The sequence below is a fragment of the Leucopleurus acutus genome (genome assembly GCF_964270905.1).
Source record: "Leucopleurus acutus genome assembly, chromosome: 11".
NCBI lineage: Eukaryota > Metazoa > Chordata > Mammalia > Artiodactyla > Delphinidae > Leucopleurus > Leucopleurus acutus.
In genome coordinates, this window is record NC_139152.1 from 1059674 (window position 1) to 1083033 (window position 23360).

Genomic DNA, 23360 nt, shown 5'->3' on the forward strand with positions numbered 1-23360 from the left:
GCTTGACTGCAGCAGGGGTGACTGGAAAGAAAACCCTGCTGAGGCTTGGAATCCATCTAACAAGGGGAGTGGCCAGGGCCTGAGAGGCAACAGGAGCTCAAAGGAGAAAAGACAGCTTGCAGCTTGCTTTCCCCCAGCAGGAATATTTGCAGACATCTTGGAGAATGTAGGTGTGCCAGCAGGTGTTTCAGCTGGACTCTGGAGCAGTGTGAACAAGAGGCGGGAGAATTTAGGGCAGCTCCCACAAACTGCTTGGTTTGTCCAAAGTGTAGGCTTGTGAAGGCTGGGCAGAAGCAGCATCAGAGCTGCCCACGAGCATCCTCCCCGGGGAGGGCGCCCAGTTCTGCAGGACAGCAGAAAAAAGACACTCCAGAACCTGGCAGTCCTCTTATAACTCCACTGCAAGAAATCTTTCCCTAGGTCAACCTTATATTATTTCTGTTTAAATAGTAATCGTTTCCTTTTCATTTGCTCTCAGAGGACTCTGATAAGCTCACTGCAATCCTCTGCAGAAGGAGGCTTTGTAGCTTTAAAAATAGTTTCGAACTACCACAAAACAGTGAAATTGGCATATTATCTTGGAAGGGACCTGACAGTGTAGGCCAGTGAAAACCTGAGACCAGGCCACATACCCAGACCACCTGTGGGTCAAGGGCCACACAGTTGCCTTCAGGAAGCATATTTTTAGACCCAATTACTTCTAGCTGTCAGGCTAGGATAATAAATCACCTACACTTCAGGATCTAGGTCGGAGATGACAGGTAAAAAGTAGAACCAGTGTTCCAGAGGGATAATTAAAGTAAGAACAACGTGGTTCACGAAAGATTGCACTACCTCTGCTCAAAATTCTTCAATTAGAGCATATTTGGACTCAAAGAATAGATAGCAAGCCAGAAACAGCAGGAACAGAGTCGACCTAAGTTAACATCAGGCTGCAGGCGCTGCAGCAGGGCAGCAACAGGGGTGGCAGAGACGGCCCTCAGGAGTGGCCAGGGCTGGTCGTAGACTCCTAGACTCTCTAGACCCTTTGAGGCCAAAGGCCCTTGAGCTTCAGCCGACACTGGGTCAGGTGCCGGAGAAAGCGAGCGAGTGTTAATCCGCCGCACACGGTACCCACTCTCCTCCTGGTCTCTTCATCTGGGAGAAATTCTAACAGGACGACGCCGACGGGGGACGTCAGCCACAAAGGCCACCGACAGTCCTGTCAGTCCCTTGGTGGCCAAAGGGAGGGAGCAGTGGGTCTACTCTGCCCCCAAGAGCCACATCCTCCCACCCACCCCATCACTAGCCCTGTACTCACTAGCTCTTTCCTCCTCAAAAATTACTGTAACTTTCTCTCTTCCTCTCAAGGCCACTGAGATCACTGAGCCGCAACCTCACTCCCAGGCTCTGCGTGGGCCCAACTGTCGCCCAGACGCTCCCTGTGGACACAGTGCCTGGGGGTGGGGCCTCTGCTGCCACCCAGAGCATGTGCCCAGGGACCTCTGGGGACCCGCACTTAGTGACCGCAGCCCCTGGGGTGCTCGGAGTCGGAAGCTAAGCCCGGGCCCTGTGGGGCTCAGCCACGCCGCCCACTCAGGGCGTCTGCAGAGGCCTGTGGACTCGGAAGCAGCATCCACCTCACCCCCAGGACACTCTGCCTTCTAGCTGCCCATTTCTGCAGGAAGACAGGCTCTTTGTTGCCATCTGATGCCAGTTCCCACCTGAACTCACGGGCCCGCCCCCCCAGGAGGAGAGCAGTGAGGAGGCTGTGCTCTCAACTCCCCCCGTGAACCACAGACACGTTCTCTGAGGCCTGGAATCACCGACACCAAAAAAGTTGTCACAGTCTCAGTTCCCAGGAGACCTGCTTACCAGAGGGACCCTGGGAGCACATGGGAATGCTCAGTTACAGGGTTAGTTCTAAAATCCTCACCTAGAAACTACAGAAATGCTGCATCCGTCCTCAACACAGGCAGCCTTCCCCAACCCTCAGGAGGGAAGCCCAGCCACTGGAGGAAGGAGAGTCCTTTGGGCACGGGTGGGACTCTGGGTCCAGGTGTGCAGATGTGTCAGCCTAGCCTTTCAGGAATGAGTCAAGGGGTTTTGAAAAAGAGGTTCTGGGGACTTCCTTGGTGGTGCAGTGGTTAAGAATCCGCCTGCCAATGCAGGGGACACGGGTTTGAGTCCTGGTGCAGGAAGATCCCACATGCCACAGAGCAACTAAGCCCGTGTGCCACAACTACTGAGCCCATGTGCCGCAACTACTGAGCCCACGTGCCGCAACTACTGACGCCCACCCGCTCTAGGGCCTGCATGCCACAACTACTGAGCCCACGTGCTGCAATTACTGAAGCCTGAACGCCTAGAGCCCGTGCTCCACAACAAGAGAAGCCACTGCAATTAGAAGCCCGTGTACCGCAACGAAGAGTAGCCCCTGCTCGCCACAACTAGAGAAAGCCTGTGCACAGCAACGAAGACCTAATGCAGCCAAAAATAAATATAAATAAATAAATAAATAAATTTAGATTCTGTGAGTGTGAAATGGTCAATAAAAATGTTTTCCCAGGCTTCCCTGGTGGCGCAGTGGTTGGGAGTCCGCCTGCCGATGCAGGGGACATGGGTTCGTGTCCCGGTCTGGGAGGATCCCGCATGCCGCGGAGCGGCTGAGCCTGTGGGCCGTGGCTGCTGGGCCTGCGCGTCGGGAGCCTGTGTTCTGCAATGGGAGACGCCGCAACGGTGAGAGGCCCGCGTACCGCAAAAAAAAAAAAAAAAAGTTTCCCCATCAAGACAGTGCTGCCCATGTATATTAATATTCCAAATAGAACCTACTATACAAAATTCAGTGTTTCAAAATAAAGATATTCTCTTTCCAAAATATTCAGCCATAGGTTTTCAGTTAAACATCGTTCAAATTCTTTAGCATATTTAAAATAAGGTTTTACTTTACATTTTTTGGTTTATTAGGTATTTTCAGAAACTGGCCTATTGAATGCACGTTGAAGTTTGCTCAGAGAGCTGGATTAGAATCATGGGATCCCCTCTAAGACTCACTATGGCTCTCAGGTCAGAAGTAAAACGTGCAAGAGACAGCACTTTGAAAATTATAAAGCACTAGCTACGTGCTAGATATTATAAATATTAAATATCAAATCTTGAGTATGCTGCCTAGGATTTGCTTCAAAATAACAGGGAGAGAGGGGAAGGGGAGTAAATGAAGCAAGACTCATCATAAGTAGATAACTGTTGAAATTGGATAAGGCATATACAGGGGTTCATTATAACACTCTTCTTTTGTATATGTTTGGAATTCTCTGTAATAAAAAGGTTAAAATAGTAAAACTAGGTGGAGCCTTGAAAATTTGAACCATAAGCCCTCTTCATTTTGTAGATGAGAAAAACCACTTCAGAGAGGTTAAGTGACTTTCTTGAAGTCACACAGCTAGCTGCAGAGACAGGAGCCAAAACTCTGAACTCCCAGCTCAGCTCCTTCCGTGACCCGGCACCAGGGGCCTCAGGCAGGAGTGGATTCCTCTGGCCACGAGGAGGCTGCTCTGGGGAGGGAGGGTGCGGGACAGACCTGGACTAGACTCAGCAGAGCTGGGGCCAGAGCCAGGGGCCCTGGGCACTCTCCAGAACGAGCAGAGGCCGGGAGGAGGGCAGTCCTCACCTGTCCTGCTGGTCACTGACACCCGGGCAAGAGTGCGGAAAGCCTGACCTTGGCCTGTGAGACTGCTCACTCTGCCCCCTTCCCCACCCAACCTTTCCACCCCACTCCCAGTGGCCCAGACAGCCGGGCTCTGGACGAGGAGATTTCTGGTTTTCCAGGCGTCCGGGCAAATGTATTGGAGGCAAATTTACCCAGCCCAGGGGGCAGGGGGTGAAGGGAGGAGGTGGGGGAGGTCCTCTCCAGCAAGTAAGTCCGCGAAGGAGACGGGCAGACCAGAGGCCAGGGTAGGAAACCACAGGTCTGAAGCCCCACCCCACCCCCCGCCTTCCGGAAGGAGAGCCCTGTGGGCCAGAGTCCTCTGGCTTGGACCACTGGAAAAACTGGGGAGTTGGAGCGGGTGTCGGGGGCCTGGGAAGCCCAAGCCAGATGGCCGGGGTTGGGAAAGGAGAACGAAGCCCCCAGGCGTGGGGCTGTGACGCCCTAAGTCCCCTGACACGTTCGGGGCTCTGTCACATTTGGCTGGGTGTAGGGACCTGACCGCCCACGCCCCCAGCCTCTGGGAATCCCTGGACTGCCTGCCCCTCCCCCACTCGGATTCCTGAGTTGCCCCAAGGTGATGCCTCAGAGCCTCACCTCTTCTGCGAAGGCCCCCATGTCCCCCTTCCCCTCACCTGAGTGTGCACATCTCCCTTGGGTCCCTTTAAGGGGCAACTCGCCCCCGTCCCTACTTTCTCTCTACGAGAAGGGGCACTGGCACCGGCTTGTCCTCCGCCCGAGGGTACGAATCCCTCGACCCTGAACTGACACCCCCAGGAGACTTCGAACTCCTTAGATCCAAAGCGATGGCTGCAAGCCCCCGCGTGGATGCGGCCCTGCGCTGGGCGCCGCGTGCCCCCAACCCCCAGCGCACCGCGCCCCGGCCCGGCAGGCTCACCATCGCGGCCGCTCCCGTAGCCCGCTAGCTCCCGGCTGGGCCTGCCCACTCCAACTGCTCCAGATACAGCCGCCTCCGCTGTTGTGACACCAGGCGGGAGGGGGCCAGCAGCTGCCCTGCAGCATCACAGTGCTGGCGAGGGAGGGACCGGGCAGGTCACAATCGCTCCTCCCCGCCTACCCGCGGCTCGGGTCTCTGCCCGGGCGCCGCACGCGCGCGTTGCGCGGCTGGGCTCCAGGCTCCCACGCTATGGTCTGTAGGATCAGCCTTTGTAATTCCAGCCGCTTAGGAAGAAATGTAAAGTGCTGTTAGAATAAACGTTCACGGTCCCCAAATTTTCATCCTCTTCCTGCGGCCAAACACTAGCTGCGCCAGGAAGGCCCGGCCCAGGCAGGAAAGGCACCTGCTTGGGGCTCAGCTCGCGAAGTCACCCCCAACCCGGGGGAGTGCAGGAGTGGTGGGGCAGGGTACCGGGTGGGAGGGACAGGCTCCGAGCTCAGCCCTGCTGCCGCTCGTCAGCCTGTGCTGAGTGAGGGGTGGAGCCTCTGCTCTGAAGCCCGCTGTGCCTCCATCGAGGCCGGCCTGCCTACTGGGGGATTAACTGAGATAAGAATTAGTGAGAATATAGCAGGTGCTCAGTGCGTCCTCTGTTCCCGCTTCTACTCCTCCCTCCACCATTATTTTCAAGTTTCTTTCTTGATCCATGTCTCATCACTCCCTCTTCCTACTTTTAAGCCCAGAACTTGCACAACGATACCAGGATTCTGGCTGCCTCTTTGCTCAGTAATAAGCCTTTCTCTTGGTGACCACAAGTGATGTTGAAGGGCCAGGGGCTTGCCCCGCTTCCCCTGGTTGCAGGGGGTGGGGACAACGGGTCTGGCCCTCTCTTCACACTTCAGATTTTGTCCACCTTACTGAACTTCCCTCACTCTCCCCTCCCCTCCCCAGTTTAGTGGTGGGCAGGACCGTCATTGATCCTTGGTCTCAGTGCAAACTTCCCCACCAGAGTCCATTCAGTGCTAAATAGAGTTAAGGCACTTCTGTCTCCTCTCCCGCTCTCCTCAGGCCCCGACCTCCAACCCCATGTCACTCCAGGCAAATCCGTGGCTTTTCCACAAGGTATTACCACGTAGAGCTGCTCTGGCCGGACATGGAGACTCGCCAAGTGTCCAAGCACAAACACAGATTCACTTTCCCTTCCCTTCCCGACAGGTGCCTATCTCCGGCCAGTAGAGAGTGAGAACACTTTTTTATTTTATAGCAATTTGTTCTGCTGAGCACCCACTCCTATAGTTTCCTATTTATACTATGAGTTTCTAGAGGACGGGACACGTGCCTTAATCATCTTCGCATTTGAGAGAGTCTCAGACACAATGCTTTACCCATCGATACATACAGTGCTTAGTAAACTATGAGTTGAATTTTGTCTACCTTATAATGTAAGATCCTAAAACTTGAGAACCATGACTAAGCTAACTGCCAAGCACATGGTAAATGCTCAATAAAGGATGATGACTATTATCAACTATGCATTTATCTCCCTTCCAAACTCCCAGAGTGTACATTTGTCACTTTATCACTTCCATTACATTTATCACTTTCCACTTTGGATTCTTGGTATGTGTACGTGTGCATGTGTTTAAGTATTGCTACAAAACTGGTACACCTTGAAGGCAGGGGTTGTTATTCATCTTGGTTCCCTCCCCCTCAAAAGTAGCTAGTCAAGGGCATCAAAGATGCTCAATAAACATTGCTGAGTAAATTGATTTTTCGAGTTCTCTTTGTAAACCACCAAATATGTTATGAACAGGTTCTTAATGTCTTCGGATAAAAATGATAATGACAACAGTGGTAATTATGATGGCATTCAGAACCTTCATTATAATTCATTGAACCTCATCATCTTTCCTCTTTATGGGGTTAAGGGTTGGAAGGAGCCATGTCTACACCATAAATGCTGAATATGACATCTTTTGGTTCCAGGGAGGTAAAAAGATGGGTACCCCGCCCCCTCCAGTTTATATATGAAGCCTTAACCCTCAGTGTGACTGTACTTGGAGATAGGGCCTTTAGGGAGGTAATTACGGTTAAATGCAGTCGTAAGAGTGGGGCTCTGACCCAATAGGACTGGTGTCCTTATAAGGAGAGGAATACACACCAGGAGTGTATGCACAGAGGGAGGCCAGGTGAGGACACAGCAAGAAGGTAGCCGTCTGCAAGCCAGGATGAGAGGCCTCACCAGAAACTGACCCTGCTGGACCTTGATCTGGGGCTACCTGTCTCCAGAATGGTGAGATGATAAGTTTCTGTTGTTTAAGCCACTTGGTGTGTGGTATTTTGTTATGGCAGCCCATTCAGACTCAGATAGTGAAAAAAAGACTCAGATAGTGGCCTGACCGTCTTTAAGAGTAAAAAACATCTACTTCTTCTTGGTTTTTAAGACCTCTGTCTCACAATTATTTGATCTGTGGCAACCTGGAGCCCACCTCCATCCTTTCTTTCTGAGTAGAAGTTTGGAAAGGAGGAAGGACACGTGTCTTCAGTCCCTGTGATGGCTACTTTATGTGTCAGCTTCACTGGACCACGGGACACCCAGACACTCGGCCACACATCATTCTGGGTGTGTCTGTGAAGGTGTTTCTGAATGAGATGAACATTTGAATCAGTAGACTGAGGAAAGCAGATTGTCCTCCCCAGTGTGGGTGGGCCTCATCCAATCAGTTGAAGACCTGAATTAAACAAAAGGGCTGAGTAAAGGGACCAGCTGCCTACCTGACCCTTGAGCTGAGATACTGGTCTTCTCCTGCCCTTGGACTGGAACTCACACCAGCAGCTACTTTGGGTTTAGCTTGCAGACTCCAGATCTTGGGCTCCATGATCATGTGAGCCAATTCCTTATTTTTTCTCTCTCTCTCCGTGTGTGTGTGTGTGTGTGTGTGTGTGTGTGCGCGCGCGCGCATGTGTGTGTGTCTCCATATATCCCATGGGTGCTCTCTCTCTGGAGAACCCTAACACAGTCCCCCTTTTTTGCAGGTGGAAAAACTGAAGTCAAATTCAGGCTATTCACAGAGGAGAGCAGCATTACTCTAATAGCTTTAAAGTTCCCTGCTCCCTGTAGAGATTTTAAAAAATCAGCCTTGAGGACTTCCCTGGTGGAACAGTGGTTAAGAATCTGCCTGCCAATGCAGGGAACACAGGTCCAAGCCCTGGTCTAGGAAGATCCCACATACCGTGGAGCAACTAAGCCCATGCGCCACAACTACTGAGCCTGCGCTCTAGAGCCCACAAGCCACAACTACTGAGCCCACGTGCCACAACTACTGAAGACCACGTGCCTAGAGCCCGTGCTCTGCAACAAGAAAAGCCACTGCAATGAGGAGCCCACGCACTGCAACAAAGAGTAGCCCCTGCTCGCTGCAACTAGAGAAAGCCCGTGCACAGCAACGAAGACCCAACACAGCCAAAAAATTAATTAATTAATTAAATTAAAAAAAAAATCAGCCTCGAAAATAGGTGATTTGGGCCCAACTGGGATCAAGAGTTTGTTCTGTTCTTATAAAAAGAGTGAAATAAATTAGCTTTTGCAATGATTAAAAAAAAAAAGTCTGGGCTATTCATGAAAGCAACCTCCCAGTGTGATTTAGACCTTGTAAAGCGATCACTCCACATCCGCCGGACTCCAGAGACCATGTTATTTCTTCTTGTGTGGATTTAGTGCTATGGGGTCGTATTCTCCAATACGATCATTATAGTGATGCCTAAAGTGCTGAGCCACACGCATCTGAGTAGGAGGTAGGATAATTCCTATCAATCCCCCAGGAGGAGAGTCAGTCTTTTTGTTTTGTTTTGTTTTAATATTTATTTTAGCTATTTATTTGGTTGTGCCAGGTCTTAGTTGCAGCAGGCAGGCTCCTTCGTTGTGGCTCACTGGCCCCTTAGTTGTGGCATGTGCACTCTTAGTTGTGGCACGCGTGTGAGATCTAGTTCCCCGACCAGGGCTCGAAGCCAGCCCCCTGCATTGGAAGCGCAGAGTCTTAGCCGCTGCACCACCAGGGAAGCCCCTGGGGTCGGCCTTCACAACGTGTGTGTTCCTTACACATTCCCTGACTCTGAGCACTGTGTGTGTAAGATGCTGTGCTGGGTGCTTATCTCTTTTACTCCTCGCAACAAGGCCCTGAACTTAACACTCTTTTCACCCCCATTTTACAGGTGAAGAATCAGAAACTTAGCAGTGTTAGCTGTCATTCCTGATCACACGCTGGTAAGAGACAGAGCTGGGGTTTGCACTCAGGGGGTCAGACTCCATGCTTAGTCATCACCTCCAGACTGAGCCTCAGCTAGAGGCCTGTCCTCATGCTCGGCTAGACTTGGAGGCCAAATGTCTAGCTGCTCCAGGGGTGGGTGTTAAAGGTGGAGCTGACCGCAGAGGGCGATGGGTGCCTGGAGAAAGAAGACCCGGTACTTCCCGGGTGCCCACGCTGCTGGGGGACTCTGTTTCATAACCAGACTATCTAGATTTAGGCACTTGCCACATGGATTTAACTCCGGTGACCGCCTGCCGTAAGACCACTCGCATCTGAATACTGGACTCCCCGCTTGTGTCTCAGGCACTGCAGGGCGCTGGATGGGCAGGGGGCATCGATGGCCACAGGGTCGCGGGTGCAGCGGTTCCCCTCTGAGGGCGGACGGCTGCGGCACTGAAATCTAGAGGCGCAGATGTGGAGACACACGGTCCAGCCAACCCTTCTCCAAGGCGCGTCCCCTTCCAAAACCAACCGTGGAGGGTCTGGGTGGCCTTGTTTTAAGCTGGGGATGGAAGCATTTTCCTAACGGCCCTGATTCTCCCCTTGCTCCCCTCCCGCCAACTGGCTGATGTCAGAAGTGGGACACTTCATGGCATTGCCTTTGATCCCTGCTAAGCTCACCTCCCAGGGGGCAGCCCATTAGGCCATCACCTGTCAGGCACAGAAAACTCGGCAGAAATACAAGGCAGCTGGGACGGGAGGCGAAGTGCAGAGAACCCTGAGCTTGGTGAACTAAGAAAACTCGTCTCCTTCGCAAACAGGGGCAAGTGGCTCACAGGCCAGGGGAAGCCCCCGCCCTCACCCAAGGCTCTGTTACCAATCCGGTGACCGTCTTCTTCAGCCGCCAGCCCCTCAGAAAGCACCGAACGAGCTGCGCGGGGTAAAGCGGCACCACAGAAGAGGCAAGGTGGTCAGGTCAGGTCTTCTCTGAGGGCTTGGTGCTCTGCATGCAGCTGATTCTTCACTTGTTGGATATCTGCCTCCTATCAGACACTGAAACGATTGCTGGCTTCTCTGTTTTCCAGATATTTCACATAATGCTGTGGGTATCACAGACATCCAGCCTTTCTGGGCCACACCCTGGCAGCATGTTAAAAGAGCTGGAAAACCACTCTCACCGTTGCCATAAATCTGCTTCAGAAGACTATCCCAAGAAAATAACCCACAAGGAAAATAACAGTTACATGGCCTTCGTACACACAGTCTGTGCAGAGCTGTTGCTCACATTAGCAAAATGTCAGCAAGATCTAGAATGGCCAGCACATCAGTAGGAAGGGTTACATGGCTGCTAAAATGGAAAACTGAGACCCCAAAGATTCGTCCACTTGGAACCTCCACTGTCGCCTCATTTGCACGTGTAATTAAGACTTCGAGATGAGATCACCTGGATTAGGGTGTTTCCTAAATTCGGCAACATTAAAAGAGACAGAAAAGCAGAAAACATAGAAACTGAGAAGGCGGCCACATGAGGACAGAGGCAGAGACAGGAGGGATGCAGCCACAAGCCCAGGGACACCTGGAGCTCTGGGAGCTGGAAGAGGCAGGAAGGACCCTCCCCAGGACCTCCGGAGAGAGACGCCATGACTGTGGGCTTCCAGCCTCCAGAGCTGTGAGAGAGTACGTTTCTGTTGTTTGAAGCCCCTCAGTTTGTGCTAATTTTGTCTCAGCAACCCCAGGAAACAAATACATAAAGCAGCAGCAATGCTGAAAACTGAATAGATGATCATATTAAATGAAAACCGCAGAACTGAAAGTACTAGATATATGTTTATGACAAACAATAGGCATATGTATCGAAGAGAAGATGGAGATGTTTCTACGGGGTTTTTAGTAAGGTTGTTTGAATGAACACATTTCATGTCTTACAAACATAATGAGTAACGTGGCCTGTTCACAGATCTGAAAGTAAAGTCTGGTCATCCCATGTGGCAGCAGAGCCAGGCTTGGACCCCAGCTATTTTTCACTCTGGTCAATTTGGTGTCAGAGTTTTGACCCCAGCAGTACCGGCTCACAGATCCATCTCTAAAATTTGAGTGCCCACCTGCACCTGCTTCCCTGTCGTGAACTCTCCCCGCCTCTGAGACAGCCACCCCCTCAGACCACAACCCCCAGCCTTTGTCTTCAGCAACTATTCTCTCACAGAGCCCACTCTCCAGCCCCACCCTCCTCCTCCCACAGGCCTGAAGTAAAGGTGAGGCAGAGGGCGTGTCATTTCCTGGCCTAGTCCTGATTATTTTAAAAAGAGGAGAGAAAGCGTTGATTTGCATTTGCCTGTGTAACTAGACACAGATCCCTAGTGGGCCATTAGTCTTCCTTAATCCAACTAAATGTGCCCATATGGAAAGTCAGTGTCTGTGCAACCTATTTCACGCACCTATTTCAAATATTTTAGACCTATTTTATCAGAAAGACTTAACCGAGCTTCCCTGGTGGCGCAGTAGTTGAGAGTCCGCCTGCCGATGCAGGGGACACGGGTTCGTGCCCCGGTCTGGGAAGATCCCACATGCCGCAGAGCGGCTGGGCCTATGAGCCATGGCCGCTGAGCCTGCGCGTCTGGAGCCTGTGCTCCGCAACGGGAGAGGCCACAACACCGCGTACCGCAAAAAAAAGACTTAACCATCCTATTTTATAATAGTAAATATTTCGTGGTGTTTTAAATACTCCATCCCGTGTATGTATGTATCACTTAATACTTTTCAAAGTTTTTTCCAGTGGACTTTTGCTCATATGATACAAAAGTATCGTAAAGAAAATAAGGCAGAAAAATTTTATCCCCATCTTTAAGGTAAGAAAATTGAGACCTAAAGATTAAGTGCTTTTTGCAAAGTTACAGAGCAATTCAGCAGCAGAGCTAGAACCCAAACCAGCAAAAGTACACATTATAATAACCTATATTCCTTTATATTCCTCAAAATCATGCCACTTCTTTGAAAAATAAAAAAGGAATAAAACAGTGTGTATATTTTTATTTAAAAACAGGAGAAAATGGGATCGATAACCAAATTTGAAAAAATTTATATACAAAGAAACTCTAGAAGAAGAAATAAAAAACAAATAGCCTGTGAGGTCAGAGATGGGGGTGGAGACCAGACAGAGCAGAGCTGCCGGCAGAGCCCTGAGGGTGTGCTCCCTCCAAGCACGCAGGCCAAGGGCAGAGGGAAACCAGCCCAAGAAACAGAAAGGGCAGAGTCAGAGCCCTCAGAGGCAGCAAGGAGCCAAGGAAGGGACTACGCTCTGTTGCATCTGGAAAACAAGCCTCTTAACATAAAAGCATCAGTGCTTTTCTCCGGAACTTAATGCAGCTCTGCGGGTGAGGCTGCTGGTTACCTTCTAAGGACCGTACACTTTGGTTTTCTGCCTAAGCAACCTCTCCACATCAATAATGCTGGTGCTGCTGTTAAAGTGACTCTTCTCTATGCTGACGTACTTCCGCAAAAATCCTTTCGTTTTTCAACCAAGTCTCCAAATATTACCTGATGCCTGTCAGTCTCCATCGGATGGTAGAAAAAGTGACAAGGGGATGTGAAAAGTTTCAAAGAGGTGCTTGAAAAGGAGGAGCTGGGGAATAGTGGACGCAAGAGCCCCGGTTTAGAAGTGGAGTGTCCGGAGTGTGAGAGGCCGGCTCTCAGCTCCCCTGTGGCTGAGGCAGTCAGCAGGCAGACAGCAAAGGTGTGACCCCCACCTGCTAATCTCAGACTCGGGCTTAGGAGAGGGTGGACAGGCTTCACTGCATTCAGGGGAAAGGGTACGGGCTTTATACTGTGAGCCTATCATGCAACAGAATACAGAGCACTCGTTAGAATAAGGCAGCTCTACATCAGCTGATACGGAACAAACATCCAAGATTAATTAAGTTTTAAAAAGACTGTGGCACGTGTGTGTAGGATGCCATCCTCTGCAGAGAGGAAGAGAAGCTTCGTGTCAGACGTTAGCTGTGGGAGGATACGGATGGCAGCGGAGGTAGGCTGGGGCAGGCAGCCGGGGAAGGAAAGACGCTCTTTTTCACAAACACCCTTTTGTGACTTCTGAATTCTGTACTATACACGTAAACCTCAAATAGTTTTTAAACAGTCTAGACACACACGTGCAAACACATCCACGGCGTCATCTGCACAAAGCCACGAAATACGCCCTCGGCCCCTCCGAACCCCCTTCTAGAAGCAGAACCCTGCATCCTCCCCTCCGCTGCTCCCCACCCGCACCGGTGACCACCCACCGCAGCCCAAGCCCTCGTCACCTCACCCCGCCTCCCCAGCGGCCCCTCGGCCACAGAACCCAGGTCGTATCCTCTCAGAACCTGCAGGACCAGCCCACTCGCTCAGGCCGCGGTACCTTCCAGACACAGCTGCATGCTGACAGCGAGCTTCGGCGGCTGACCTCCGGGCATGTGAGGGCACCGTGTGCAGCGAGGGGACACTGGGTGGATAGGAGACCCTGGTCTCATGCAGGCTGTCACCTGGGGGCTCACTTCACCCTGGGGTCCCCATTTCCTTAACTCACAAAGGGGCTACAAGAGGTGGTCTTTCCAGATTTCCTGTCTGCAGACCCCACTATATGGGCCGCTTCTCTGGGCCGGACGTGTGCTGGGTGCTGGCGAGTGCCGGCCCACAGAAACATTTAATTCTCCGTGCAAGATTAAACATTTTGGGAGCCCCCCCAAAAAATGAAAAGAAACAGGTGAAATTCATTTCAGTAATAGATTTTATTTAGCCCAATATACCCAAAAGATTGTCATTTTAACATGCAATCAATATAAAAATTATCGAGTTTCCACCTTTGTAGTTCTATGTGTTTGAAAGCAGCGTGTATTTTACGTTTACAGAACATCTCCATATGGACCAGCCACACTTCACGGGCTCAAAGTCCATCTGCAGCTCATGGCGACCTCACTGGTCACCACAGGCGCTGGTGTGACAAGGCGGCTCTCCTTTCGCTTCGGACCTCGTCAAGCCCAGAGCTGAGGACCAGCCAGAGCAGCAGCTGCACCCTCAGAAACGGCCCGAGCCACCCGAGCAGCAGGGCCGAGTGCCTGTCTGACTAGGAGGGCTGGATGCCAAACAAGGCTGTGGAGCTCAAGACAGACAGGAAGCAGAGACCCTCAAGGCCTAGAGCAGGGCCACATGGGGGCTTCCGGGGCGAGAGAAGAGGCTGGAAAGTCGGGGCTTCCACAACACAAACCCACACACGCACCTGTGGCAGAGGCCTCCCGTCATGTCAGTTACATCCGCTTATTCTTTTAAATGCCTCTAAACACCTTCTAACCCCCGGCCTTCGGCCAGGCAATGGGAACACAGCTACCTCTCATGGGAGCTCTTACCCGGAGCAGGAGATGTGCTAACACCGCACCAGAGGCTCATTTCCTCACCCAAGTCCCTGTGAGGGAAGAACCAACTTACACATGCGGTTAAATCACTTTCCAACAGTCACACAGCCAGCGAGCGGGAGGGCAGGGATCTACCCTCGACTCAGCACTGCGAAGAGCCACACTCCCCAGCTTCAGAGAGGCCACAGAACCCCACAATCACGAGGCCGTGGGGTCACCACACAGAAAGCACATCAAACAGGGGCCTGGAGCAGGGGACACCAGGAAAGGATGCACAGAGGCAACCCTTGGGTAAGTCTGGAAGTTTGAAAGGGCTCACCAGGCAAAAGGGGAGCTGGGCCTCCAGAGGGCTCAGCAGGTGCAGAAGGCACAGCGGTGTGAGGGGTGCAGTGCTCAGAAAACTAAGACCATGGGGGGCTGGGCTGGATCAGAGGCCCCACGCCAAGTAGGGGTGTCCGCCAAAACCAGTGCCCAAGGGCCTACACAGCAAGAACCTGTGCTTTACCCTTGGGCCAGGGGAAGCCGTTGAAGAGTTTTATCCAGGGTGTGAACAGGACCAGATTTTAAAAATCATCCTGAAGGATAGAGAGCAAAGCTCGGTCGCCCCCCTTCCTCTCCGCAGGGCTCTTAACTCTTAGCTTCGGCGGACCAACCCTAGGACTAACCTCCCAGGCCTTCCACCACCCGACGGCATGTCCTCACACGGAAACAGGTAGGATTCTTGTGGCCACTGACAGGAAGCACTGAAACATTTCAGCTGTTCAACCGCTAGGGCCCCAGTGTCTCCTCCCCGCATAGGAATAAAATCGTTCGCTGCCTGCAGAGCCTCCCTCCACCCAACCCCCTCCACACATGCTTCCAGCTCACCTGACTACCCCGCTCCATTTTCAGCTCATCAGCCTTTGAGGCTAGCCTACTTTTCATGGTCACAGAAGCAGAAACACTTGTGTGTTATACAAGCAATAGAATATAACTAGAATAACAGGTCATAGAAGGGGGGAACCAGCAAAGGCGTGTACCAAGGAGGCAGGGATGCAGGCAGAACCTGGTGAGACAACCATCGGGCGAAGCGCAACTACCGCATGGCAGGGGGAGGAGTTGAGAGGAGGGAGAGAGGGCAGAGACACCGGTGTAACAGAGCCCCGCCTGGCCACTGACAACCTGGAAATCTGAGCTGAAGCCCAGGAGGCACCAGGCCAGATCCCCTCACCCAGTGAGAAGTGCACCAGGGGCTCAGGAAGCCATGTCTGGTCTGAGCAGAGATGGGCCCACTGCACACCTCGGGGAGGGGTAGTGGTAAACCAGACCAGACTGTGGAGCCCTCACCCTGCCCGGGGAGGGCCTGCACTGGGGGCGACCTTCAGAGTTAAGTGTTCCAAGCAAGTGAAAGGCCAAGTCCCTCCACCAGGACCTTGTTCTGAACTTCCAGCTTCATGAACACCCTGGCCTTAAAAATCAAACCCCTGCCTTTGCAGGAAGATGAAATGTTTCAAGGACAAAGCACTCTCCTTTCCCAAACCCCTCCTGTGCAAGGGGCCTCTGCAGGGCTGTGCATCTTGTTTCCACACCACCTGCCAAGCCGGCCAAAGTGGGGCGCAAAGGGGAGGGCATTCAGGCAGCAAGATACAGTGCCTGGGCCAGGTCAGCTCCTCCTAGAATTAGGCTGGCCGCACTTGCAGGGCCCATCCAGCTGCAAGAAACAGGCTGCCGTGGACGACTGGCTCTGTTGTCCGGCAGCCTTGGGGACCAGGCGGTCAAGGTGAGCAGGAAGACCACTCAGTCGTGGACGGGAGGCCGGCGGAGAGGAGAAGCCACGGCCTTGCGGATCCGATGGAAGATCTGAGCCAGCTTGTAGATGAAGGGCAGGGAAGCGGGAGAAGCTGCAGGGAGAGGTGAGTCAGTGGGCCCCTTCCCACCCAAACTCTCCCACCTGGGGAGCGACCCATGCTGGTGCCCCTCCTCCCCTCCCAACAGGAAAGAATGTCCCTTTCTCCAGGATATAGACTCTGGGATGTATTTTCTTCACTTGGATTACAGTGACCTCTAGCTTGCTCAGAAAAAGATCCAAATTTATTATGTTTTAACCTAACTTTTTAATACACAAAAAACTGGTAACAGTGGCCCCCTCTGGGGAGAGGAATTTGGGAAGAGACTTTTCACGACATTCCTTTTTGTATCTTTTCAATTTGGAGCCAAGTGACAGTATTACCTATTTTTATCATAAGTTAATTATATTGAAAATAAAAGTAAAATCCACCTCTTTTGAATGAGAGCTGAGTTGGCTGTTTGTTTTCGTTTGTTTGTTTTTCCTTATTTGAATTACTGATTTTTAATTGATTTTTTTTTTCTTTCTTAAAAAGCAATATGTTACTGGAACTTCCCTAGCAGTCCGGTGGTTAAGACTCCACGCTTCCAATGCAGGGGGCGCAGGTTCAATCCCTGGTCGGGGAGCTAAGATCCCGCATGCCACAAGGCGTGCCAAAAAAAAAAAAAAAATGTTACTTTTAAGAAAGCCATTATAGTCCACCCTCTTTACATCCTCTCTGCCGAGTTCTAACTGCAGCCCAGCCCTGGGTTCTCACCACCTCTGCACTGAGTCAAGACTGTCCTGAGGGTGGGACCACAGCCGGGGCTCCCTGATGGAAGAAGCTCAAACGGCCCCTTGCTGTACCCACTCAGGAGACCAGGGCTTATGAGGCTGAAGGACTCATAAGAACCACAAAAAAGTTTCGACGCCTCTGGAACAAAGTCAAAGGTCAGATGGTGGACAGGAATGAACACAAACTCTCCTCAGCTTCCCTGAGGCCTAACAGAGCTGTTCAGAGGGAACTCCTGCTCAGTGTTCAGCCACGGGGTCAAAGGGACAACCTGAGCTGTGCAGAAACGGCTCCTGAGCGAGAAAAAGGGAAGAGGCAGACACGGGTGAGATCTAAGGCTAAGTCAAGATCAACAGACACACGTTTGTGTGACTCTCGAGTCATCTTTTCTCTTTTCTCTCTGGTTCTTAGGTTTCTCAACCAAAAACGAAAGAAAAAGAAAATGAAGGGACTGAAACAAGGGTTTCCAGTTTTCCTTTCAGTTTTGAAAGTTACATAATCCTAAAACTAAATTCATGAGTAGAGATTAGGTCATAACTCACACAGAGCAAGACACAGGAAAGTCCACGAGTGAGCACCTAACCGCTGACCCAGTGCTTATGGGTCTGAAGAATTAACCCTCAGCAAAGAGCACAGCAGAAAACGGAGTAAGAAACCATCAAAATGTTCAATGACAGGGCATTGTAAAATCAATTATGGAAGTTCCTGTAATCTGAAATATTATTCAGCCAGGTAAAGCTTTAAACACATTTTTTTTTTTTGGCTGCGCTTCGGTATCTTAGTTCCCTGACCAGGGATCCAAACCGGGCCCTCAGCAGTGAAAGCGCAGAGTCCTAACCACTGGACCAACAAGGAAGTCCCTAAAGCCATGTTTTAAAGAATACTTGTAGGGGGATGGGCAACTGGAAGAAGGTACTTCCAGTTATAAGATAAATAAGTATTAGGAATGTAATGTACAACATGATAAATATAATTAACACTGCTGTGTGTTAGATACAGAAGGTAAGAGAGTAAGTCCTAAGAGTTCTCATCCCAAGGAAAAAAATTTTTTTCTTTTTTAAATTATTTATCTATATGAAATGATAAAGGTTCACTAGACATACTGTGGCAATCATTTCATGATGTATGTGAGTCAAATCATTATGCTATACACCTTAAACTTATACAGTGCTCTATGTCAATTATAACTCAATACAACTAGAAGGAAAAAAAAAGAATACTTAATGACACAGAAAATTGCATCTATATCCAGAGAAAGACTAAGTATAACCATTACAGTAGCAGGCTTATGGGTGATTTCTGTTTTCTCCTTTATACTTTTCTCTATTTTCCATATTCTCTAAAATATTATATATATTTTTCTATTGTAATTGTATTTCTACAATTTAATATGTTTTAAATTAACATAAAGTTTTTACACATTATGATGAAGTTTTTCTTTTTTAACTCTGAGGCTCTCCTCAGAGTTCACCCCTGGACGTCCAGGGTCAACAGGGCAGAGTGGACTTTCTCCAGGGCTGGCTCCTGCTTGGGTCCACCAACTCCTCCTTGCAGAAGAGACCAGGGAAAACCTCCACCCCCAGGAGGGCTCCCAAGGGCCAGCCCCTGTCAACCGCCCCATTCCCAGGAGGGCGGGAGGCGTCTTCACTCACCGGGATCAAACCTCACCACCAAGAGGCAGAGAAGCAAGGCAGCCAGGAGGCTCTTTCTGAAGGGCAGGGAAAAGAAGTGCCTCACTGCAGAGTCCCAAAGCTGGCGAAGCAACATCAGTAGTGACAGGAACCTGTGGGAGGAGAAGCCTGGCCGGGGAGACGGAGCATAACTTCAGGGTAAGAACCAGCTTCCCTGACTCTGAGCTTTGAGCTTGATTATAAAAGTCGAGCAAAAGGGTAACAAGACTGGCTTTCTCCTGCAGTTCATAAAGTGGTTCTAAAGGAAGTTCCAAAAGCTCCAAAGGTGCTTTAAGGACAGACTAAATCACCAGAATACCACCTCCTTACGAGAGGACTTTGACAGAAATGTCTACTCAGCCGGGGAAACCTGGCACGTCTGGTGCTTCTTTAATAGCCTGACTACTTTACAGCATTTTGGCCTAAGACGTATGCACAGAGTTACACAGAGCAATAGTTCCTGATGATCAATGAATGCAGAAAATAAAGGGCACCTAATAGGTACAGTGAAGAATTCCAGTCTCGGACCGTGAGTACAAACATGAACACTACCTCCCAGCCCTGAACTCCTCCTTCCCAGGCAGTGGACAGGCAGGGGGTCTGGGGGGGGTCACGTGTAGTCCCTGAAGTCAACAACCTGTTTGCAAAGAAGTGATCCTAACTCAGCAGGTCCATGCTCACAAAGAAAGCACAGAAAGAAAAACGCTTTGGAAACAGGACTTCAGTCTCCTAACGGGCCTTTCATGTAAAACAGATTAGGCCTATTCTACGTGTTACCAACAGAAAAAGCAAGAATCAGTGGGTTAGAAACTACCAGAAGGAAACGTTAAACTCAGCCTCAGGAAGAACTTCCTTTAAGAACTGTCCCCAGCTGCGTCAGGAGACAGGGACTTTTCTGTCCTTGAAAGTATTCATGTACAGACTAGACGATCGCTTGAGGAAAAGGTGATGAAGAGGCTTCAGGGACCGGGGAAGAGTCCGCAGTAGAGGGCCTTTAAGTCCACCCCCTGCATCCCTGCCCGTGCAGGGCGCCCTTGCAACTGCTAGCCAGGTGCACGGTGTTGGGTCTTGAAGCGGTTTCCACCGTTTATAGAGCTGCACTCTACTGGGCAGAAGCTGGCTGGCCCTGAAACGGCGCAGACGTCAATCCCTGAAGAAGACCCTGAGCGAGAGGTCTGCTAAGGGAAGGCACACAGGAGGCAGGGCAGGGGCCCAAACTGAATGCCGTAAGTCGAGCTAACAAGTTACCATGTCAGCTGTTCATTCTCCTTTGGCTATCCTCAGCGGGGTCTGCATTTGGGCCAGCATTTAAAGGAGTAACATCCCACCCAGGCCAGCACCGTGGAGGCAGACCTAACGACAGGACCCCAAGGAGAAGGTGGCTGTCAGGAGACAAAAGCCAAGGTTCTGTCTGAGGACTGCGCCACCCACCTTTCACTGCCAACTTCCGAGGGTCTGGGCTGGGCTTTCTAAGCACCTCAACAGGTCTCTTATTCTGTGATCTGGAAGTTACTCATACAAAGAACTGTTCCAAGGTTCAGGAGAAAGCCCATTACTTCACTGTAGAGAGGCCAAAAAGAAGGACAACGTCTCACCTTCCTGGTTTAGCTTCTGGGTCTCCTCGGAGCCGGACTGTCCGTGTTTCTGCTCTTGCCTCGCTGTGCTAATGGCCTGAAGTGCGTCCAGCCGCTGCTTCTCACTGAAGACTGCAGAGCCCGCCACCAGCTCTTCAGCCTCCGACAAGCAGCCCAGAGGAAGCAGCACCCGCTGCAGGTGAAGTTCTGCTAAGGCTCTGTACTCTGGAAGGCCCTGGTTGTCAGCATCTTGGAGCCAAGCACTGACCGTATCCAGCACAGCTCCAGGCTCTTGCATCTTGCTGTATAAAAGAACACTGCAGCCCCAAATAATCCAACCCCGAAAAAAGAGCAGTCAGTTCTTCGCAGTTTGTTAACTTCTCATAACCACCACACTCCTACCCAGCCCGGCCCCCGGCCCTCCAGCCCTTCCCTACAGGATGCTGACACGCTAAGAACCAGGAGTTCTTAGGAGAAGCAAGAAGCTCTCTCAGCTCTGACACACCCCACTTCTGTCACCCCACTGCTCGTCTCCTACTCCTCCCTCTTTTCCCTTCCCCCTTCCTAAATTCCTCCTTCCACATCTTTTATCGTTATGTTTTGAAGTCGGGGGCGGTGGGACAGGGAAAGAATCAGATCTGAAGGGAAATGGTATGGAAGGGAAAAGAGGAGATATCAGGGCTGCATCGGCAGAGGACAGGAAAAGCCTCTTGCTTCTGCACTGACCCAGTGGGGAAGCAGTAAGGACCTAAGGACCTACCACAGCTCCAGGACTTTGGGGGGCAGCTTCTCAGGAACCTGGTAACACCGAAGAACCCAGGACAGCACTTCCTGCCACCGATCCATCTCTGCCAGCGCCTGGATCCCCACAACACACAGAGAGCATTTCACCTCCAAGCAGCTGTCCGCAGAAAAGCCAATTCAAGTCCAGAAGTGGTTCCCCTGCATTGCCATTCCCACCTCCACCCTGAGACTGTTCTTCGCCAGCTCCCAGCTCAGCAGCCATCACCTCTCTCCTCGCCACTGACATTCCAGTGGGCCTCACCATTACCGTCACTCTCATGGGCCCCAACACAAGAGAAAACTGCCCTCTTCCCAGGAGCTAAAAGTTCCTGTAAACCTAGAGGCAAACCTAGAGGCTGCTGCCCAACACACATCCCTGCATCCAGGTAAATTCAGGGTTAGCAAACAGGAAGGGTTCATTTACTCCCGAGGGGAAAAAGTCAAAGGGCAGCACAAATGTGTGGGTGGAAAGAGAGCTGAAGCTAAGAGTTTGCTTAGTGAAGAAAGGCGCAGGAGCAAGGTCTCCGCCTGAGGGCAGCACCCAGAATCACAGCCTTCAGCATTTACTGCAACAAGCCTTCACCGACCCCTCAACACACAGCCAGGGCTCCCCAGTTCATCCATCCTTCTCTGGGGACTCTACCCCCTCCCTACTGCGGCCCAATCCAACTCTACAACCCACAGAGAAATGATGCCCTCAGCTACCGGAGAGGCTAGCAGCATCAGAAAGAGCAAGGCAGAACCAAGATTTCGATTCTTTGATACGATCCTTCAGCAGGACCAGAACACACCTAGTTATCAGCCAAGGTGAGAGCGCTCGGGGGAGGGGTGCGCCTAGGAGAGGACTTCGCCACCTGCTTACTGAAGTGATTTAACAACTCGATTCTATCTTCCCGTCAGGCATTCTAGCCTGGAACGGGGAGAAAGAACTGGCTGTGGGTTCCCCTAAGCCCGTTACACTACTCAACCGCTTCCTCCTCACTGGGCAGCGCCTCGTTCTCTCCTCGGAGAACCCGCACAAGGTGAGCCGCTGCCTCCGGAGAGTCACCGCGAGAAAACACGGCATAAGGCTGGCGTGAGCGACCGGACAGCAGGAGCGCTGGGGTCTGGCGCCCCTCCCACCGCCCCCGGAGGCGAACCGAGCCCAGCACTTACGCGCCCGCCGGCTCCTCCGCCAGGCCCTGCCAGGCGCGTTCGCAGGTGCGCAGCGCCGCGCGGAAGTCCAGGTGCACCACCAGCAGGTCGGCCGCCTCCTCCAGTAGAAGCGCGGCCGCCGACGGCGCCGGAGCGGCGCGCACAGGCTCGCTGCTCCGCAGGGGCCCCCCGAGCCCTCTCAGGGGGACTGCGGAAGTCGCTGGGTCACTCCTCATGGGCGGGCGCCAGGCCGCCGCCCTCTGCGGGCTGCGGGGTACCCGGTGCGGCCTGGGGAGGAGGGAGAGTACGCACAGCCTGGCCCACAAGCCTCCCCGAGGCCGCGCCCCGAGAAGGAAAGCGGGGAGCGGCTGGGCTCTCCTGCGGTTCCGGCGCGGGACAGCCTGGCGCCCTCGGATTTGCAGAGCAATGCGTCCTTGGACACCCGGCCCCACGACAAGGACTCGGACCCTCGGCCCGCGGAGGGCCGCTCCCTGGCCTCTCTAGCTGTAGAGCCGCCAGCACTGGTGCGGGAACGCGGCCAGCGACATCGCTGCGCGCGCAGCTCCCACCGACGCTCGGGGCTCGGCGGCGCGAGGGCACTCTGGGAGTTGTAGTCCGGCTCCCGAAGCGGCCGCCCTCCCGGCGCAGCTAGGAACTGCGGACTACAAGCCCCGGCATGCCGCGTCCCGGAAGTCGTGGCAGCTGGAGGAAGCCCGGCGACGGAAGCCGCGGGCTGTTGGAGTTGAGGCCCAACGGGGTGCGGGCGTAGGCGTGGTTCTCCGGCACCTGCTGTGGGGACGCATCTCGGGCAGCGGGCGGGAAAGGGCGTCTGTGTGCCGTCTTCCGCCGGGCTCCCGCCCGGCTCCCGGTCAGTCCACACTGAGACTCCATACCTCAGGCCAAGTAGAGAGCTCGTGGAAAACAGCCGTACAGTGTGTAATGCAGTTTGCAGTAAAGCACTGGGACAGAGTAAGTATTCCATACGTTACGGCTGCGATAGTATTTATTAAGTGGCTGTACACAGACACATAAGTGACATTTATTATTATATTCTGTGCTTCACTCAGGCTTTTGGGGGCCTCCCAGGTTTGTGTTACCTCAGTTCGGTTCCTCCCAGTTCCTACCTTTGAAGTCTCTCGAAGCGGGTCCGCTTGTGATTAGATGAGAGGGACCAGGCTAGGCACAGGGTCAGGACCTGCCCGCGTCGGCCTCCCCTTCCCTGGTCAGCCGCCTGGGCCCTCAGCTCTCTGCAGAAAGTCCTCCCGGAAAGCTGAGGCAGAAGCATTAAATGCATCAGACTCTGCGGTTGAGAAGTGTGGAGCCATAACCGTAGAAGGTGATAAAGCCAGGACTCACTTGTTCCACAGACACCTAACCGCCTAAGTGCCAGG

At 52.2% G+C, this 23360-nt stretch overlaps 1 protein-coding gene across 1 annotated transcript; it reads right to left on the bottom strand.

The window, feature by feature from the left end:
- Positions 1-13582: 13582 nt before the first annotated feature.
- Positions 13583-22456, bottom strand: PEX26 (peroxisomal biogenesis factor 26). Its single transcript, XM_082849812.1, has 5 exons — positions 21991-22456; positions 20813-20953; positions 20074-20369; positions 18461-18607; positions 13583-16091 (listed from the first exon to the last, which is right to left on the bottom strand). The coding sequence occupies exons 1-5, from the start codon at positions 22203-22205 to the stop codon at positions 15988-15990; spliced, it is 903 nt and encodes a 300-aa protein (XP_082705938.1). The 5' UTR covers positions 22206-22456; the 3' UTR covers positions 13583-15987.
- Between the last annotated feature and the right edge of the window lie 904 nt (positions 22457-23360).